The sequence below is a fragment of the Apteryx rowi genome, unplaced genomic scaffold, assembly GCF_003343035.1.
Source record: "Apteryx rowi isolate R43461 unplaced genomic scaffold, aptRow1 scaffold_107, whole genome shotgun sequence".
Classification (NCBI taxonomy): Eukaryota; Metazoa; Chordata; class Aves; order Apterygiformes; family Apterygidae; genus Apteryx; species Apteryx rowi.
Window position 1 is genome coordinate 1157070 of NW_020447275.1, and position 18278 is coordinate 1175347.

The 18278-nt window shown below is 37.9% G+C and overlaps 1 protein-coding gene across 11 annotated transcripts in view; it reads left to right on the forward strand.

Moving 5' to 3' along the window:
• The window catches only part of TRIM66 (tripartite motif containing 66), a 58464-nt gene that overhangs the window by 10976 nt on the left and 29210 nt on the right, over positions 1 to 18278 (forward strand). For 10 of the 11 annotated variants that reach the window (XR_003254278.1, XR_003254276.1, XM_026070183.1 and 7 more), the window contains 5 exons: positions 4559 to 4662; positions 9026 to 9173; positions 15405 to 15537; positions 17057 to 17173; positions 17973 to 18087. Coding sequence is in view for 9 of the 11 variants with exons in the window: in XM_026070183.1 (XP_025925968.1) it covers positions 4559 to 4662; positions 9026 to 9173; positions 15405 to 15537; positions 17057 to 17173; positions 17973 to 18087 (617 nt within the window). In the remaining 2 variants the exon portion in view is untranslated. The remainder of the gene's footprint in view (positions 1 to 4558; positions 4663 to 9025; positions 9174 to 15404; positions 15538 to 17056; positions 17174 to 17972; positions 18088 to 18278) is intronic. The other variant, XM_026070154.1, reaches the window with a different exon arrangement.

The following is an 18278-nucleotide window of genomic DNA, read 5'->3' on the forward strand; positions in this document are numbered from 1 at the left end:
TGAGATAGGAAGGGAAGAAACATTTTAGGGAATGGTCTGCAAAGCATATGGTGGGAGTAAGTGGCTTTGTAAGACCTGCTGCCTGAACCCAGAAAAGCTCTCTCCTTTCCTTCTGCACGCTTGTTCCAGGTTACTCTGAGGAGTGAGAAGACCTAGGTGGAGGGACGTAGGGTGCTGCTATTCATTCTCACTGTGGAATTTTTATTTCACCACTTCAGGAAAAATTCAACCAAGGCAACTTAAGAGAGGTCTAAATGAATCTCGGGAGGTGAGGGCAAGAAGGCAGGCAAGAGAAAAACATGCATCTTGCAGTGGCCCAGTACACCTCTCTGCCCTGCTGATTTGCCAGTGTTTCTTGCTGAAGAAGGGGGAGCAGTCCCAGATACTCTGCGGAAGGTGTAGCCGCTTCCATCTGCAGTACGGCAAAACCTGATCCCAGGGAGCACGCTGTGCGTGCAGTTCTGCTTAATAACCATCCACTTCCTAAAACAAGCGACTGTGTGTAGCTCTCTAAGTGACTGTTTATCCAGAGGACAGGTAAGGGGTTTCTAGAAAACTGTACTGCAGTGGTGATTTGCACAGCACAGTGTGCATGCTTTATATTGTTGAAGTAWCTACAGCTTGTGGCTATTTGTAAACACATGTTTACAAGGTTTAAGGTTTGCTTAATTTCAGGATAATTATTTCATAAGCCACTCTGTAGTGTATTTATTATGCCAAAATATCATTAGATTCTTTGGGGAATTTATATTGAAAAAAGTTGGGCACTTCCAGGGAGCACAGGTTTTTATTTAATGGAAAAGGAAACAAATGAGAAGCCCAATTAGCTGATCAAGTATGATCTCCAAAGTTACCATATTCAGAGGGAACCCTCTTTCAGCAAAATGCAAGTCTGTTTCTTTGGATCTAATGAATTATAAACATAGAATTCAGTATTAGGACAAGTGAGAAAGTGCTTACTTGATTAGTCGTTGTATGAGTAGGAAGCTACTTTCACTACAGATTGCCATGGTGTTCCTATCATTTTTTTTCCTATTAGCTATTGCTCTTTTTATTCTGTAATTTTTTTGTTGTTGTTGCTGTTTTTTAGCTGAGAGCTAGACATGTCTTGTTCATCTCAAGGACATTTTAGGTTTGAAATCATTGTAATTCAGTTATACACGTTATGACATATACCTAATCAAAGCTGTATCTCACTTGATTGTCTGTGGTAATGAGTTTAATACAGTATTCTGACCTGTGCGTGCATGCAACTCACTCTGTGTGTACTTTTGGAACAACGTGGATTTCAGTAGCATGGCTAGGATCTGAAAACTGGGAAATACTTGCCCCATGGCATCTAGGACATTATTTTTAAATACCGCTGGTATTAATCAGCAACAATGTCATCTATCTCCAAATCATGATTGTTCTCAACTTCTTAATACTATTCTATTTCTCCCTCTCTCTATATAAAGAGGCTTTTGCGCATAACTGAAATTCATGCATGAAATATGTTTTCTTAGAGTATTGAAGTTTTCTTTAAAAATATTAAAGGCAATTGTACCTGTTGTCAAATTAATGCATTCTTTATATAATGTATTTTGTTTCACTGGTTTGTAACAAATTAGCGCAATTCAAAGTTTGCATGAACCTGTCTGAGGCCACAAGCATTCCATTAGATATCATTCAATTGGTATAATTTGATTTAATGTTTTGCATGAACTGTGTAGTGTTGGAATGTAATAAAATGTGATTTCAGTATTAACTTCTTTTACCTTATGTGGTAGATGCACAGAAGATGCCCTGGCTATGGCAAAGTACTGGACACTGCTTTTGTTTCTCWGTAAGCAGTTGTTCCCAGAAATGTTTTTTTGTAAAACGTATGCTCACCAGTACGGTGTGTAGGTGAAGGAATAACTGTGAGAGTCATGCAGTTCCCACTTCAGAAAGTAATCTGTTGCTAATTTCCTCTTTGGTCAATTTGTGACATCTTATGTAGTCTCTGTTTGGAGGTTTTCTTGTTGTATGAGTCAGATCTAGAACTAGCACTGTTTGGGCAATGCTGTTACAGGAGTAAGAAACTGGTTGAAGGTCTTGAAGGGCTAGAGATAATTCCCTGTAAAGTCAGTAGATGGGTTCCCGGTGACTGCAGCAAGAATTAGAGCAGGACCCATGAGACTTATTTGAGAAGTGCTTGCAAAATATGTTTTGCTTCCTAGCTTATCAGTCAAAATGCATTTATTTCTTTATTCCTGCTGCTATTGTTATAACTGTGATGCTTTTTTAAAGTGCTCACATGGAGACTTGAAAACTGTTCCTCATCCTAGGATTTGGCACCATAGTTGCCTGGTGCTTGTAGTATGCAGCATTTAAAAGGATTAGGAGGGCACTGTCTGTATAACATCTTGCCTTAGCTACTACAACACAACTACTGTTTTTACATTTCTCTAGAGAAATGAGCTGTTAACAGCTTCTCTGCAGGACACACAACCATAATTTGGGAAAGCACGGGGGGGGGGATTGTGCGACTAGTATAAAGGCATTCTCATATAAAGGTGATTAGCTACAAATATTGTAGGTAAATAGGTTTTTTAGCTGCAGTTATAGTACTAAGGATGCAAAGGAAAGGATGAGTTTAGAAGACTTCTACAGCTTTCTGCCATCACGGCATCTTTAGCATCTTTATCAAATGAAGCCCCTGTGTAACTCCCATCGCCAGAGCCAAGCTTAAACAAGTCTCAAGTTACATATGCAGAAGATGAGCAAAGCATTGCCAGTTGCTTGCAATCCCTTTCCCCTGGGGTGACTGGTAGCTGAGTAGCACAGTCACGTGGATACTGGCCTGCTCTTTCTCACAACTATGTGAACACTCAGTCTTATATGAAATGCACAGTTAAATAAGTGTGAGGTAGAACTTAGTTTGTCACTTGGGCCCCCAAATCACTGTTTTGTTGTGAGTGTGACCTAGGAAAATCATAAACAATGCAATTCTCAAAAGCTTTTGCTTTTATTGCAAGAATAGAGCTAAAAAAGGTCTTAACCTTGTGAAAGTGATTCTCTATAATATGTCCTCTTCAAAGGAGATGCTACAGAACTCAAATTTTTTTAAGTATTTATGAATGAAAGTGAACTTATTCAGCCATCTGACTGCACAGTGCTTTTGTTGAAAGTGGTAACGTAGAAAGGGCTTGTGTGTCTCTGTTAATGCAAAGTACTGTTAAAAGAACAGTAGCCCAGTTCTGAAAATGAGAGGCATTCAGTATTGGGGGTTAGAATTGTGCATCTGGTCAGGAGCTGCAGGAGCCGTGTCCCAAGGGCAGATAAAATCAAGCACTTGGAAAATATGAGTGTCTCTGATAACCATCTAGATAATTCCAAGAGTAATGGACAATTTAAGATTTAATTATTCTACAAGCCACTCTTCTTGCATAAAAATAATTTTAGTTAAGGAAAAGAGAATGCTGAACAGTGTCAATCCAGTAGAAAATTGTCATTGATCTTTCTTTTGAAAACTTGCTTTAAGTGAGTTTGCTTCATTTAGCCATAGGAAATACTGCTTTTAGTTATCATAAACTGATTATTTGGCAATGTGAGCATAACACTGAAATTTTGTTCTCAATAAAATGGAAAAACTTAGATTAAAAAAAGGCTTGATAAAGTAAAAATAGACTGATGTACTACCATCATCTCTGAAGGACTGGATTCAGGTCTACAGTAGTTTAGAAATGTGGTCAGAAATATGCATAGCCCTTTTCAAAAAAGCACTGTACCTTTCAGTAAGTGTAAATCTTAGCCCAAGAAGTCTGGGAATGAAATAGCAGAGATGCAAAAGTGCAGTCATACAGTAATGGACAGCTTCTTCTCAAACTGCAGTGTTCTCAGCGTGGGCAAATACTAGAATTCATTCCAGTTATACACAGTAGCTAATGAAGGCAGAGCCAGGTTCTGCTGCTCAGACTGTTTTTTGCTTTGCTTCAGGGTTATCTTTGGAAAAAAGCCTGGTCACCTGTGTTTTGCCACCTGTGGACTTGTAGATGTTTTGCAATGTCTGTTAGAAACTTTTGTTCTGACTTTCTGCTTCTGCTGGCAGCTTAATACTCCTCTTTGACTTCATAGTTGAAGCATAGCATGCTGCACTGTAAAACTAATATCAGGCAATGTATATTTTATGCCTGGGTGTACCTCTGGTAAAGTTTGTCTAGAAGAACAAGAGATAGTATGCAAAAATACTAGTAGATCTGTAATAAGAAAATTCAGCTTGAAATGCAGCTCAGTTTTTGTTAGAGCTGTAAGCCCTGGTGAATTCTTGGGAATTTAGACTGGTAAATACTGAAATAAAACCCAGAACCATAGTGTATTTCTAGGAATTTTATTGCTTTGTCTTTTTTCTTCCCTATGTATTTTACTAGATCTAGCCACAAGTTACTTATGGCTTGAAGAATACCTTAGTTTCCTGGAGCTAAGCATGTTGGTGTGATGTATAAAAGCTAGCAATAACTGAAGTGTGGTTTTTATCATTTCCTGATTCACATGGCTGGTCTGTGCTCTTTCTTTTATTTATTTTTTTTAAATTCAGGTATCCTTTCCTGCCCTGTGTGCAAACAGACATGCTTTGCACGAGATGTAGTTGAAAATTTTTTTCTCAAGGACTTTCCCACTAGAAATTCAGCTATGGCAAAGGTAAGTGAAAACCACTAAGCTGGGTGCCTTGTGAGTTGTTAAAACACTGCCGGATGGACACTATTTGATAAGCAGACTAAACTTCATATTGAACAACATGATTCTCTTACATTTTCCTTTGCAGAACTGTAATTACTTCACTCCTAAAGATGGACGTATTGCCTTCATAGTACTTGTCTTTATTTGAAGAAGGCATTTGACTCCATATACTTGAAATCAAAGGCATTTTAAATGTTGATACTAGTGGTGTAGGACTGCATCTGTGTGACAAACCATATACTAGGAAGATGCTGAATCTCTTGGATTCCTCATCATCTCCTACTCTCAACCCAAAGTGAGCATAAACAAAGATTATTGGCTGGATGATTACACCGAGATTATCTGTTTGATTCAGTGGGATGTTATTGTTTTCTGGTGACCTGTTTTAATGATGAAGTGATCACATCACATTTCGGTTTTCCATGGTGGAACAAAGGAGAATTAGAAGGCCAAAGGTTACCACCTTGGCCCTGTATTGATGTTGTATGTACAAACAAAGATGGATTTCACTTGCTTTAAGTATCTAATTAACAGGCAGGTCTATTCTCACAGTATTGCTAATTTTTTGGAACCCCAGGGGAAATAGAGGAAGGTGTGTATGTCCGCTCCCTCTGTGGTACAGTATTCTATTATCTGCATGAGTAAGAGATTTTAGAATGTGGTAGTATTGCTGATAATGGAGTTTAAACAGCTGGTAACATGTTAAAAATAGTCTGTAATTTGCTGACTGTTTTATCCAAAGGTAAGAATTAGTATCAAAGAACTAGGGATTTGGGGCTTCACCTTCTGAGCAAGATCGTGGTCTCTTTTGTGCTTTTGATTCCTAAAGAAATTAGATAGCCATACTGGATATTCAGTTTCAGAGCCTTTGGGCACAAGGAAACACTTTTTCCAGAACACAGGACAGAAGATATATCTTTCCACTCCTCTGCTCTCCTGTAGGAGTAACAGCACTTTAGAGGTTAGTTCTGTCCCACAGAGAAGGCCTGAGACTGCTTTAAATTGTGACTAACCCAGTGATCTGGTTCCAAAAAAGCACAGAAGAGATGTGCTTCTTCCCTGTCACAGTAGACAGTTGCCTGTCACAGTCATTTTCTCCATCTTTAAAAAGGAAGGAACGCATAACCTAATCCATGGAGTGCACTGGTGAAATTTGGTAACTAATGCGAGCAAAGTGTGTGTTGACGGCTTTAGGTATAAGGTGCCTGAAGTACAATATAGCTTTATGTAAAGCAGAAAGGCCTCTTCACATGCACTCTTCAGAGAGAAGAACAAAATTCATAAGATAGTGCTGCAGTGTTTAGAATGCCCTTATTATACTGGGATTTCTTAATTACCATGACTCACTTCATTTACCTTTCAATGAGAGTTGGTGTAGAAAGGAAATCAAATGAGAATATTTAATGTCTTCAGAAGCACTAGATTATTTTTCAAATCTTCTTTTAGAAGAAGGTTTTTCTTCTCTGTAATCCCTTAGGAGTCCTAAGAGCAATTCAGTAAAAGCAGAATACTCCCTGGAGCATAGCAGTACCCTAGAGGGACTGGGGAACCTTTCTAATAGCTTTGGCTTGCTTCCTTTTCATTGACAATCAAGTCATGTAACAGTAAAGCTTGCTTTCTGTCTTAACCCCCCCCCCTCCAAAAAACCCCCCAAACCTAAAGCAACAGTCTTACCATCAGTGAGAGCAGAGAGAAGCACCAGATCATCCAACTGAGACAAAGCTGAACAGCCATCATTTTCTTAATTTATCTAACGTGTTCAAATGGGAATCTGTCAAGGCTTGTAATAAAGCATTTGGAAGCAAGATATTTCTCAGTGTACGAAATAGTGAAGCACAAATGATAGAACGTGCTATATACCAGCTGTMGGAATCCCCAAAATATGGGATTCAAAATCTCTTGCTCATTTCCCCATATAATTCTGGGAACACTCTGTGCCCTGCAGCTTAAAAGTAATGTTCAGTACAGTTCAGCATAACTTCTTCTCAGACTGTCTAACAGCCAGTTATGGGTAGGCTTATGAGTAGGCAGTTTTGGTTATTACAAAGAAGGCAGAGCATGTCTAAACTTGTGATGTGTTCCCCAAGCTGGCCCTTCATGATTACCTTTTAAATTGGCCATTTCTCTTTATACAACAAGATTTGCTCCCCAGAATAAATATCCGTACGTTTTGGTTATATAAGCTATTTTGGCTATTTGGTTCAAACTGTTGCATGTACCTTTTGGAAAATGTTACTGATAAGCAAACAGCTAAAATACCAGAATAGCAACACAAGTACTTTCCAGCCTAGACTATATAAGACATTTAAAACTTTGCTTTGATGCCTTATTGTCAAGAATTGCTCAACCTCTTAAAAAAATATATATTAGAAATACAGCTCTTAAACAGTGAATTGATAAGGGACCTGTTGTGAAATTCCAGCCTCACTGAAGGGAATGGTAAAATTTGCATGAATTTCAATGGAACCAAAATTTTTATTCTTGGGCTGAAGTGAAATCTTTGAGCCAAACTTGAGTCTCAGAAGTTAGGTAGATGCAGATGTTCCACTTAATATTTAAGCTGTGATTTAAAACTAGAAAAATCAGCAAAGGAAGAACTAATTTTTCTCCCCTCAGGCAATCTAAAGTCATGATCTGAGACAGGGTGAAGAGAAAATCTATTACCTTTCCCAAGGCTTGAATCAGGGCCTGTGCGTTGAATGCATGCTGTTAGATCCTTCTCTTCGTGCTTTCCATCAGAACAGTTGGGATGCAATTTTAACTAAACTGAATTGAAGCTGAGCTGATGTCCAGCAGAGAGGACATCATAGGAAGTCACTTTGCCACTTCATATTAGTTGCTTGAGTAGCAGTGATAGTAGTAACGGTACTCAAGAACTATGCATAATACAGGAGATGTTTCCTAAACTTGTAGGAAATGTTTGAGTGCGATGATAAGCCGCTGACAAAACTTTTAATGCTTTGATGATAAAACTATATCACAATGATCACTCTGGGAAATTGTATGGTGCTATGGTAAGTCAATGAATATTGATATTAGGAATTCTCAGACAAGATATTTTATGCCTTGTGCAAATCCTTTTTTAAGTAAAGTATCATCATAGCTATCTTGGAATACCTCTTGAGTTTGTCCTGGATAACAAAGAAATCAAATTACCTACCTCATTTAAGTGCTGCTTTATTGATTTCACCTTTAGTGACTGTTCTAGACAACATGGCCTGTATAATAAAGGAGAAGAGGGCATTCCCTGAACGGTTGAATCAGTACAGATGACAGTTAATTAAAAGTTCCAGTTCTTCTCATACTCCCACGTCTGTCTTATCTCTCATCACATTTGATATCAATATATAAATTGAGCTCATCTTTGTTCAACTCTCTTTAGGGAACAGGAACTAAGTTTTTCATTAATAGTGTGTGGGTGTCTCTATATTGTTTTCAAAATTGCCTTACCATTTGGCATGTTTTATTGTATTTTTCTGATAGTTACGCTGTATCACTGTCAGAGTTGTTCATGCAATCCTACAGCCAATATAGTAAACTCTAATTTTAAGTAAACAATGTGGATCTAGAGTAGCTCTATTGAATTTGCTCCAATTTAAATTCATATACCTGAAAGTAGATGAGGACCCCAGGCTATAAATTTTGTAGGTTATTTGATAACCTTTAATGGGCAGAAATGAGTGAATGTCACTAAAGCAAGATAAGGTAAAATGTTTCTTGATAATGTTGTCATTTGGGAGGAAATGATAGTTAGATTAAAAAATTTTTGATGGTTATCTTTCACCCTCCTTTAATGTTTTCTTTGTTTTGTAACCTAGACAATCTTTGAGGTAGAAAATATTTTTWTTTAAGAAATGGGTACACTAATTTGATGTGTTAAAGCCATCAGTAAGTATTGCAACACTAATAGCAAGGGACTAAAAAGCACAGCATTCACTTTCAGAAGTAACTTTCACCAGCCTTCCTTATACTGAAATCGGACAAAATTAATGGATTTTTCAGTTCAGAAGAAAGTCATTGTGATTAATTGTTCTGATCTCATGTGTAACACAGAACCTAGAATTTTACTGAATAGTTCCTGCATCATGTCATAATTATGCTCAATTGTACTAGACCATAGAAAGACACACAATTTGGTTTAACAGCTCCAAATCTTTATTTTATGCTGATCCCTTTAACAGTAACAGTACTCTTAATCACTTTAATCACACTAGTTTGAGGAAGAAAAAAATCTCAAGCTTACCAAGCTGAATCATAGTCTAAGATAACAGTATCTACAAGCCAGTTCATTATCCTTGTATTTAATTGCACTTTTTGTTCTCAGAGTTGCTCCACGTGTAAAGAGAAGAGACCTGCTCACAGTCTCTGTACAAGCTGCAATAAGTGGCTGTGCAGTTCATGTACAGAGGAACACAGACATAGCAAGGAAACTGGAGACCGCTTCCTATCTGTATCCATGAAGGGCTGTTCAGGTACAGAAGATGCACTTTGAAGTTTTATGTTTCTTCTAATAACAGTTATTCAGCTGAAAATGGAGCAGTCTCGGGCTCTGTGCTAGAGACACCATGCTCCATGTGAGTCTGACTCAGAAGGGTTTGTATGTGTGAATGAGAGATTATGCCATCCGCTACAATAATAGGGGCCTAAACCTACCCTCACCACAATCAATGCTCCATATTATCTGATGCATTTTGGCTACATGAGTTCTACGGAGGTACAGTCTCTTCCCTGGGCCTTTTCAGTCTGCAGAGCATCAGGTTAGGATTTGGTAGGCTTCCATGGCAATAGGTCTTGCTCTTTCAGTGTTTCTGTCCCTTTTTTGATACTTGCCTTCAGGAAACCACCAAAGCAATCCCTGTGCTTGCAGGCAGGATGGGGGAGGGAGGGTCGCGGAGAGGAAAAGACTGTGACTACTGTAGGATGTTCCTTTCCTAAGCCTGGAGTGAAAAACAGGGTTCCCGAGTGCAACCAGTGTATTACTGTCAGTAAGCACAGCTGGAACCCACTGACAAATGCGTCTCATATTGCTCTACAGTGATGATCCACAGAGGAGGGTGATCATCTGCTGCTATTGTTCATTATTTTTGTTGCTCATATGCCAGAGGTCTGCTGAGGAGTGTGCTAACCTAAACTTACATATGATATTTGTAATCTAAAATAAGAGTCTTGCAATTTATACAATGTTTACAAAGTTTACATTTTGCTCACATGTGAAATTATTTGTGCTAGAGAGTTTGTGCTGCACTATCATTCTTTGTAAGGAACATGAAAGATGGAACAAGGAATAAACATAGATACAGCCCACTGATTATAATGGTTTTCTCTGGCTTTAGGATTTTGCATATAGAAGCCTCTGCTTTATTTTTAGCACAGAGTTCTTTTAAGTCCTGGGTGTTCCTATGAAACAGCTTGAGGCACTTCACATGAGACATGATACGTGGTTGCCAATAGAGTGAAAACAAGAAAAATAGTCTGTAAGAATAATAAAAAAGCACAGATGACAGATTTAAATGTTTTCTAGGTCTTTTCTGGAGAAAATATAAACTGAAACACCCCCGCAAGTGCCTTGATTGGATGGACAATATGTTTTTCTTCTTGAGTTGATGGCACGATAAGGACTGTGGTTTTGAGGTTCTAGCTGTTTATAATTTCATTTCACTCTGAGTAAGGCTTACCAACCCATTTTTGTTGACAAATAACGCTAAGAAAATCTACCTGTGGCTTAGTTGTGGTATTGTTTGCTGTATAAATAAAAAGATACAAAAACACTTTTTTACTAAAATGCTTTGTCATCTATTTAGTCCTAAATACTCTGCTGAAACAAAGAATAATGAACAAAGAGGTTAGTAGTACATATAGGCTAGTTAATCTAAAACACGGTTGGGGATGTAAAATAAATAGCCCCTCGGGATATTTCAAAGAAAGCAAAAGCTAGGACATATTACAACCTGGTCTGAGATTTTTTTTCTTTCTTGGAAGTAAGGCTTCTTCTGCTTTCAGGTTCAGTAACCTTCAGTCTCTGTATGGTGCTTCTGAACTACAGCTACCTTCTCTTTAAGCTCTTGCACCTGTTTAGAGACTCTCTATTCTATCACTCTTGCATCTTTAAAATGTTGTAACTTTTGCTATTTTCTTTGCAAGGGACAGACTTTTTCCTCACCTGAAAACTAAGATTCACTGGGTCTGAAATGAAGTAAAGTAGAACCATCACCCCCGGCTGATCCTGTCTATTCTGACATTTGTATAATTTTGATAAACAAGGTCTTCCTTGAGGAGGAGATATAAAGGAACCTGGCTTCCCATGGAAACGTCTCTTTCTGCTTATTCCTTTGCAATATCTATCATCTGTGTAATGCCTCTGATCTTGCCTACCCCGCCATGCAGAATCTGCAGGTCTCCATCCCGGTCCTTCCCTGGACCTTTTACCCTGTGAACCACTTGCCCCATGCTTCCTTCCAGGGCCTGCAGGACCCAGGTCATGCAGCTGAACGACTGAGCTGGCTACCTGGCAGCGCCCCCGGCCTCTTGAGGTCATGCTGCAGACAAGTGTGCTAAATTCATGTGATTTTTTTAAGATTTCTACCCTCAGGTCAAATTTGTGTTCTGAAGATAATGGGGGAGGGTAAAATGGGGCAGGACTGGACTGGGACAGAAAAACTGTATATTGCAGAAGAATTTTCTCAGGAAAAAGTTTAAAGGGAGCCTGATCTCCCCCCTGCCATGRACTCATCTTTTGGAAGTCTGAAGTGAAGATCCGTAAGAAGCAATGCTGCTGTCAGGGGTTTCCTTGTGAGGGCTTCTTGGCATTGGAAATACCATTCCTGGTTGAAAATAGCTTTGTTTTATTCACCTTCACAACATTCTGTGAGGGCACTAGAAACGTCTAGTAGCTGGGGGGGTTTTCTAGTTAAGTTAGACTCCATTGTTTCAAATATGTTCATTGGGAATTGAAATGGTCTGTGTCACAGTTGTTTAGCTAAGAACACTCACTGAACTCTTACACTGAAAAACAGGACCTTATTTTTAAGCATAAAACCAGATAAGTAAAAAGCAAGTGCCGAGCATCACTTTGACTTAAATTTTTTCTACCTAGTATTTATATATTGTTCAGTTGCTCCAGTATATTCTTTTTGGCTGAACCACTTAGAGGTACTCTCAAAAATTCCGGTTCTAACTTAGGAGTGCCAGGYTAACACAGCTGATGATGAACATGAACTGATGCTGAGATGTGGTTCGCAGATGATTAAATGATGGGCCAAGACAGGAATGCTTTTTATATAACGGTGAATGAAGGAGGCAGCCTGTATACAGCAACATCAACAGCATCTTTTTCACAGCCACTGTATTTTCCTGATAGTAAAAAAACCCCAAAAAGCAAAAAAATACCCTTCTGGATCTGTGGCCAATAGATGTGAAAACTTTAAAGTCTGCTTGTAGAATGAATGTGGTGTGTATTGGAGAATGCCAAGGTGGGCCCTGGGAGCATAACATGAGCAATGCTTTTTGACAGAGTAAGGAACTGTTCTGGAGGAATAATCTCTGAAGAGCAAACCTTGCACTGGAGGGCTTGGCATTAACACTAGGAATAAGAGAATCTCATTATATGCAAAGTTCTGCTGTGCTCTCAGACTACTTAAATTCAAAAAATCAGAACTTTTTTCTCTTAGTCTCAGTTTTCTTAAAAAGGAGATTCAATTTTAGTATAGATTATCTCCTAGTTAAGTGGAAGCCTGTGCTTTGCATTTGAGTAGAAAAATTGCTTTTGCCAAAACTACATTAGAACTAAATGAGCTGGTACTTACATACCAACTATTTATAAGCCGGTTCACCCACTGAATTATTTTCTCTTTGCTCTACTACTCGTTACTTGCAGTCTCTCAAGGTTGAATATGAACCTATAAAATCAAAGTGCAAGCCATTGCAAATTATGCAAGTTGAGGGGGGACTGTATTAGCCAAGATGAGATTCCTCTTTCTCAGTTGTCATCTGCTGGTTAGAATAACAGAGATTCAAGACTTCCTGTTTATTGTTCTGGAGATCCACCTGAGATAGGAAAATGCAGACTGCAGGAAATGGTGACTCAAGTGATGCTAATTCAGAATTTGGAGCAACTGAACTTTCCCTTTTTTTCATGTGACGTTCTGCTCAGGAAACTAACTTGGATAGTGGGGGTCAAGATGTCTGCTCCTAGAAAAAGCAGGTTCACGTGCTTGTTTAGCTGCTGATTCATATAAATTCAACTAATTTTAAAACTGAAGAACCTAGCTCTGAGCTGAGTATAAATTAGGTCTTGAATACCTACTGCTGTGGTTTAGTAGCAGTTCACCCTGATATGTCGTTGAACTGGGGAATTACTAGAGGCAGAGACTGTGGGTCTGTGTTGTAATTAGATAACATTGATTTTCATCCTTCTCAGTTTGCATTTGAAATGTGCTTGTCTCTTAAATCTGACACAATCCTGAAAAAAATACTGATTTCTTTGGGATGATTGCAGTCACCCAAAGGCTAAAGAACCCTTCATGGAGAGAAAGAAAATTGAGAAGTCATTACATAAGATTGTGAACGAGCTTCATTATACTTGGATCTTAAAGAGCACATGTCCTGATGAGCAGGAGCTGTTTAAATATTTCTCCAAATACACATATCATGGATAACTCGATCCTGAGTTTTCAAAACACAGCTTTCATGCTCTGCAGGGGCTGGGAGATGGGCACAGAAGACCAAGAGGGGCTTTTCCAACTCAGGAAAATTAAGATAAATGTTTTGGAGTTTTTATTCTGTTTTTCTTTCAAGATTTGATATGTGATGTGATAGGGGAGGAAGAGATGGTCTTTGACATACAACTGCTTGGTTATATATTATTTGCCTTGTCTGCTGCAGTTTTTAATGCAAAAGTACATACTTGCAGTGCAATCAGAGAAAATTTTGCAGCGGAGGTGAATAATGCACCTGGATACAAAAAAATTATTGGCATGGGCTAAAAAAAACCCCTCAGGTTCAACATCCCATTTTTAATAATGCTATGTATTAGCTTTTGATTTAATGATAATATAAAAAATATACTTTCCTGAAAAATAAAGTGTGGTACTCTAGTAAGTAAATCATAAAATGTAAACTATGTAATGCTGTTACATAAAAATGATCTAATCAATCATGAACTATCTTCTTGCATGTTGGGTCAATAAAGGGAGAAAAAGCTAATGGAATGGGGGGAAGTAGAGCAACCAACTCAGAAATATTTAGACAGCAATCCAAAAAGTAAGATGCTTGGCTTTACCTGCTCAGATGCATGTTTTCTTTATAGCGTGGCATGGATTTTCTCCRCACTTTCATTTTCTGTCAGCTCTTAAATTTTCTTAGCCTTTCTACTTGTGTTGTGTGTTTTCCAATTTGAAAATAGATTGAAGTGACTGAATTAGTATAGCTTGCTGTATCTTGTGTCTCTGTGTTGTTGCAGTAGAACCAGTTCAGAGGCTTGATTGTATAAAAAGCTCCATTTTGCTAGAGGATCAGGCATGGTCCCTGCCACAAGGTTTTTTTAGCTTAGATAAATAAGATGGATTTAGTGTGGGAAAATAGAAGAATTTTTCTCATTTTTATAAGCAAATAATGTTATATAAGTAAGTAATTTTTAATTTTTTAAAGTTTTTATCAGTAAACATTGATCTAAAGGTGCTTGCTTTATTGAATTTCTCATGTGTTTGTAAAAATGACAGGATAGTGTCATTGGAGGATACAAATGTGTGATTTTCTTCTCCCTTATACTTCTGTATGTGCTAATAATGTTGATGGTCCTGTAGACAAAGGTTTTGAACATTCACCTGCATAAATCTGTCATTGTACCTTAACTCTGCTTGGGCTTTCAGACCGTTTTGAGCAAATGATGGGTTTCCCTAATACTAATGCTGGGTGTTCCTTAACACTTTACACTGTTAAAATAATTGTCTCTGAAGTCAAAGTTTTGGGAATCCAAGTCAAGAGGTTTCTCTGAACTTTTCAATTTTCTTGCATTCTTTCATTGAGTGTTCTTTTTTTCTCAAGCAATTCTGCTATATCCAAGAAAGAAGACAAGAATAGATTAAAAAGGAACAGTACTTCTCTTGTGTTTCTGCTGTCCATCACTTACTCTTCATTATCTCACTCTTTTAGAAATTCCTTATTAGAAAATGTATTAGTGCATAATATCAATATGCTTTAGCTGCTGAAGTTTATGTACTGCATTTATAATGAAACCAAAACAGTAAAAAAAAAAAAAAGAAAGAAAAAAAGAAAAAATCCCCCACGTGACTTTTTAAGAATTAAGGATTTCCTTGCTTCTGCTGTGACTTCAGATTTATTTAACATATTTACTTTTCTACATTTTAGAATACAGTTTTGTTGACTGTTTTGCCAACCCAGAGAATTAAGTCATGAGGCAGGTTCATAAAATCAATGGGATATTTAAAACTCACGTGAATTTAGAGGACAATATAAATTGAGTTTAATTACATGTTTCTAAACCTCTTTGATATGCTCAATTTGTAGGATCTACAAGACCAGTAAAATTCTCAAACAAACCCTGCTTCGTATAATCAGATGGTTCCAGAATCTGGGTCTTTAAAAATAGCATCAAGACTTTCAACAAAATTGTGAGAGTTGGCAACTCTCTTTTCGAACTATAATAGCAGTTTCTCTCAGTGACACCATTGCTTTGTATTCCTCAGCAGCTGAAGATGAAGCAAGTGAATTTTCCTTATTTTGTCCAATGCATACTCAAGAGCCGCTCAAGGTGTTCTGTGAGACCTGTGATACCCTTACGTGTCGCAGCTGCATTCTGACAGAGCATAAGGAACATAGGTACCAAACATTAATTGCTCAATGTCTGTTTCATAATCCCATCTAAAAACATATCTAATTTAAATTTAAGACTGTTCATCTGCATTTTCTGTCAGCTGAAACTGTAGTCTAGGTCAAACTTACAGGCCACAGCAAACTCAGTTCAGTTGTCTTCTGCCCAAGCCAGGTGACACATGGGTTACTATTCTCACAGGATTATACACTGCTCTCAGCAGTGTACACCCTCCTGCTTGAATTATCTGCCCAAATACTGTATATACATGCATCTAACTCCTTGCGGTTGTGCTCAAAGGCAGAAGCTGAACATGGTTCAAATCCTTGTATTTACCTTAATCAAAGACACCAAGACTACACAAGGTGAGAGTTACCAACGCTGAAGCTTGCTGTTTGTGTGCAGAAGTGTGTGAGTCAAGTAAGAAATTGTATGTAGACAGTGACAGGGTGATTCCTTGTAACATGAGCCTGTCTCTGTGGGAGGTGGTAATGTTTGGGATAGCAGTCACAGAGCATTTGTAGTAGGAAAGAAGGTGGTGACTGGGTCCAGACAGGCTATAAGGCAGCTGCACCCCTGAACTGTCCATCTGACAGTAACTGACTTGAACATGCCTGCTTCTTCTGCTTTAGGCATATAGCTTCTGCCTTCAAATATAGAAAGCCAAAATCAATCTATAGGAGTTACATTAGAAAGAAGGCAGAAGAAATTTAGGAAGAGCAGTACCTGTGGCAGCTGAAATGGATTGCCAGAGTTACAGATGCCAGCTCCTACAGTTCACACACTACAGGCAAAGCTGTTGGGTGGCAGACAATAAACATGTAAATAAATAAAGGATGGCCCTATCTGAGAATTCAGTGCTTAAGTATGGAGGCTGAAGTCCAGCTAAGACCCCTTTGAACATTGTCAGGAGGTATGAACTCCTTATCAGCATGGGCTACCAACCTTCAGTAATGTAAATGATTTATTTTTCAGACTAGTAAAGAATGTTTTTAAACACAAGTTCTAAAAGATTTAACCTAGGTTTTCTGGCAGTCTACCAGATGTCTGGAGTGGCCTTTTTCTTAAATAGGTCTATGCCTTTATACTTCAACCATTGCACAGAGAAAAGAAGAGCTAAGGCTCTCGTTTGCATAAGCTATATTCAATAAAAGGTCCAGTGGTTAGGACAGCTCCCTCTTGGCTCACCATGGGATTCAGGCTTTACAAATAAAGCAAAATKGACCCTCTGACCTGTGCATCCTGCTGAGTCCTCAGTGGGTCTGTCTGGCTGCAGAGAGAAACAAGCCGTACTCAAGGGAAACACAGAGCAGCAGGTGACATCTAGCAGTGGGCAGTTTTGCTTAGTGGTTCTAGTGGCTGCTGCAACGCTAGATTCAGGAATTCCCCTCTAGCTTGTAACATCAGGAAGTGCAAACAGTGCTTTATTTGAGCATATCAAAGAAGAACACAGCCATTCTTTAACTTCTCAATAGTTATTTGTCAACAGAAAAGAGCGTGGTGTGAGAATTTCCCTTCCTTTCTCAGGTTCAGACACCTTGATGAAGCTCTGCAAAATCAGAGGGCTATCCTGGAGAATGTCATAGCTAAAGTGGAAGAGAAAAAAAATGGGATTCAGGTTTCAGCTAAACAGATTGAAGACAGGTAATTGTTATGCATTAATTTCTTGAAAGTGGGTGATCAGTAAATACATTATTTTTGCTAAATGTAGGTTACCAGCAGTAATTGCAGATGCTATGGTTTTTTTTGGAGAGCAGGAAGTAATAGGAAGATTAAAAATACTAAATTTATCTTTAAATGGTGCTCACATGTCATGGTATTGTACTATAGGGTTTGGTAGTCCATATGAGGCATGTGACAGCTGACTTCAGAGTTTAATGTTTTATTTCTATAGTCTACTTTTTCTGAACTAGAATTTAAAAAGATGAGAAATAAAGATAACTTTGAAATAGCTTATTTCTTCAAGAAACCTCAAAACAAGCTACAGTTTTAGTCAAGACTGATATAAAAATGAAAATATTTCATTATTTAAACTAGATTTCAACTACTGATTATGTCTTAGCTGTCAGTTTTATTAATGTAGAAGACATACTCTTTCAAGTGTTTGAAATAGGTATAAATCTATTTATACTCTAGCATAAAGTGAAGTCATTAAGTAGAAATTAATTTTTATTTCAACCCTTTGTTGTTAACGGGCCATCYGAATTGCGTGAGTTTTTTGGATGTGGCTCTGCATGTGCTTGTTGAAGAAAAACTTGGACTATTCATAGCATGATGTTTGTTAGTGTCAATCAGCATTAGCATGTTTGAAGAGAAGTGTAGCAAAACTTACGGGAAATGATACAACTTTCATTGGATTTCTTTGCCAATACTTAGATCAGTTCTTGTAATAAGTAACTATCAAGCACTGAATGACTTATCAGTTCACTCATCTTCCCCATAGGTTGCTTGAAGTAAAACATTTATACAAAAAAGTTGAGAATCAAATCAAAATGGCCAAGATGGTTTTGATGAATGAAATCAATAAACGAACAAACATCCTTCTTGAACAACTTGAAGTAAGTAACAGTAGTTTCTTTGATATCTTGGGAAATTAAACTAAATTAAAATTAAATCCCAATGCCAATGAAAGGAATACAGATTGTGAACGTTAGTGTCCCTTTGTTTATGTTTTCAAATATATCTTTTTCTGCAGTTGTAGGTTTGGATCAATGGTTGACAAGGATTTATGATAAAGTGACAAAATGAA